General features: G+C 38.4%; 1 protein-coding gene across 3 annotated transcripts in view; it reads right to left on the reverse strand.

Moving 5' to 3' along the window:
• Positions 1-2624, reverse strand: part of LOC21393102 (transcription factor bHLH155) — an 8830-nt gene extending 6206 nt beyond the window's left edge. For all 3 annotated transcript variants that reach the window (XM_010113598.2, XM_024175717.1, XM_024175719.1), the window contains exons 1-4: positions 1695-2624; positions 1143-1313; positions 835-919; positions 679-723 (exon numbers count right to left, since the gene is read on the reverse strand). In XM_010113598.2, the coding sequence (XP_010111900.1) occupies positions 679-723; positions 835-919; positions 1143-1313; positions 1695-1789 (396 nt within the window). In that variant the 5' untranslated portion in view covers positions 1790-2624. The remainder of the gene's footprint in view (positions 1-678; positions 724-834; positions 920-1142; positions 1314-1694) is intronic.
• Positions 2625-2928: the final 304 nt, after the last annotated feature.

Raw genomic sequence — 2928 nt, forward strand, 5'->3', positions numbered from 1 at the left:
CCCTTCTTTTTTTTTTGCTATAGTGTTTTCTCTCACATAAATTCAGTGTTTTCTCTCACATAAATTCACTTTTTAACTTTTTAACTCAAGTTGACAACTCGAATCAACAAAACGGGGCCTAAATAGTTCAAATTTGAATAGCTTTCAGCAGAGTGGCCTATACCTAAGACTTCATCCATATGCATAACGAGCACATATAGTCAACTTCATAGTTCGGAATATTCCAAAACTCCTGAATTAGATGCAGCTCGCGGACAAGCCAGTAGTATGTTACCATTTGCAGTGATGTACCGCCATGTTTAAGCATATGACCATCCTTTATACCGAGGTTGTGGTTTTAACTTAACTATCTTCATTGGTGAATGAAATGACAACTTTTGAACATATGATATAATATCATTGCTTCCATTGTATTCATGATTTCGTCTTTAAACATATAATTACCAAATATGACTCGCTAATTCAACTAAAAACCACGGTTATTACGTGCATCGTAAAATGACAAACTTCTAATTCTAAATCTCATTTTTAAGGCAAATGTCCCAAGCTCTTAGCTATTTTCATTTGTATAAACAAATACATAATTAAACATGCATATCATAAATGTGCATGCATAGTTAAGCATACATATCATAGATCTGCATGTGCGTGTGTGTACTAGAAAGGAACGATGCATACCTTGATCCCAGCAGAAAATTGATTTTGCCACCCGTCAGAGTAGTGCTAATCACCCAAAAGAATCTTCATTAATCCTCAGCTTGTGTAGGTATTTATGGATTCTTCACTTTATAAGTCAAGAATGAGAACATGTAAACAAATAAAATAATCATTTACCTCAAATGACGAATAGGTACTTAGTTTATGCTTATCAGCAAAGATCCACTGATGCTTTCCACTCACTGCCACTTGTCCAACGATCCTGCAAGTGTAAAATAAAGGAATAAAATTCATTCTGCAAGATTACACACTTTTTTGGCTAAAAAAAAGTTTTGATTTTGTGCAACTGTTGATGATAATACGGAAGTTGCTTTGGAAACAGCACAAAGTAAAGTCTAGAGCCCATCTGATTGTTGAAAAAAAAAAAAAAAAAAAAAATCTCGTCTTATTTATACAGAACGTGAAGCAATCAGAAGAGACATTACCCTTCCCCTAGAGAATATACATGATACGACAACTTAGCTACGGCTAATCCAAGGGGATCATGTGAATAAAGTCCATCATGCGACTTTTCCAGTTTCTTACTAAAGCACTTATTCTCTGCAGGATCATGTTGCTCACTCTTGTCATAGTAAGCGTCTTCCCAAGTCAACACCCTGCACAGCATACACCAATATCACACCCAGCTGACAAAACGAAAAGACGCATCTGCTACAACATCAAGCATAAGATATTAACACAATTCTAAACCCAATTCTGTACTAAAGCCTCCAGTCGATTGGAGTTTTCAAATCGAGCTCATATGTAAGTTTAAGTGAGAGTTTTTAATTATAGCAAAAAAAAAAGACTAATAAAATTGGAATTAAAAACGTGGAATGAACGGAATGAACGAGTAAATAAAATTGCGAGCTTCTTTCACTTTTCCAATTCACTAAACCCACTGTACTATACATACAAACTTTGTTTCCTTTCACTTCCCATTTCTCCAGCAAGCAAACAAAACAAAGAAATTTTAAAAATAAAAACTAAAAACTCACATTCGAGCACGATGCTTGAGCTTCCAAAAGACGGCGTACTTCCACTCTGTATTGAAACAGAGGCTTCTTAGTATTTGCTGCAAGTCAGTACCCATCTCCACCAAAAGCTTTCTAAAACGCACTAGACAACACCCAAACCGGGTTTCTTTCCAACGTAAAATCTCCGAGTTGAAAAAGATCCCCACCTCAATTTTCCGAGAAAATCCGGGCCCTAACTTCCCCTATATGATCCTCTACCCGCCTGCTTTCTCCGTAACCCTGCTCGCGGCTTTATTGGCGGTTCCACCGTCGGTAGTAGCAGACTATCCGTGCCCATCCCTCACCCGATAAACTAAACTCGAATCCCCCACCCCCAAGAAAACCGGAGTTCTCTCGACAAGCCTTCAAAACCTAGAAGTTTCAGCTTTACACTCCGATATTCCAGCGCAGTAGGCTCCGGTACATTCTCTGCAATTAGCCATGAAACTCGCGAGGAAACTTCAATTGGAGATCCGAAAGGGAAAAAAGAAAAATCTTTCAACGGCTTCCGACGAGACTTTTGAGATGAAATCTAGCTTATATCCGACGACATGGATGAACCAAAAAGGAGAGAAATTGTATGCTCAATCGTTCCTGAAAATGGAGGAGTGTGATTAGAAAGAGAGAGAGAATTGACCGACGAAAGATTCAGATTTGAAGTAAGAGAACAGAGAAGAGCGGCGATCTAAGGGTTTATCGGAGCTTGTTCAGAGGAAGAATAGAAAATTAAACGAAATTCAAGTTTGAGCATTCACTGCCATTAGAGAATAATGCAGCTTTTCACCAGTTTTCTAGAGAGAGAGAATAGAAAAAGTATGAGAGAAAGTGGAGAGATAAAGTGGATAGTAGGAGAGAGAAGCTCCAATGGCCAAAGACTTTTTTGCGAGAGAGAGGAGAGAGAGAGTTTTTGGTGTGAACTGTGAACTGAAAAACGAGAGAAATCGGAGGTACATTTTATATATATGTGAGTTACCTTGGCGCTCTGTTCACTTTAGCTTTTTTATTTTGAAGGAAATTTTATCTTGCGCCGGTGCTACAGTACGCACCTCTTTATCTTGGTCTCCCTCCACCCCTAGAAAAACCATCCTTTGTTATCCCGCGCATCGTGCGCACTTTAGAACCAGACACTTTTAGGAGTCTTTTCTTTGAGTGTGGTAGTAGTGGTGTTAGTGTATTAGTGTGTGTGAAAGATGAAGGGCATAAAAAGAGGCGCACA

Source organism: Morus notabilis, unplaced genomic scaffold (genome assembly GCF_000414095.1).
Source record: "Morus notabilis unplaced genomic scaffold, ASM41409v2 Scaffold40, whole genome shotgun sequence".
Lineage (NCBI taxonomy): Eukaryota > Viridiplantae > Streptophyta > Magnoliopsida > Rosales > Moraceae > Morus > Morus notabilis.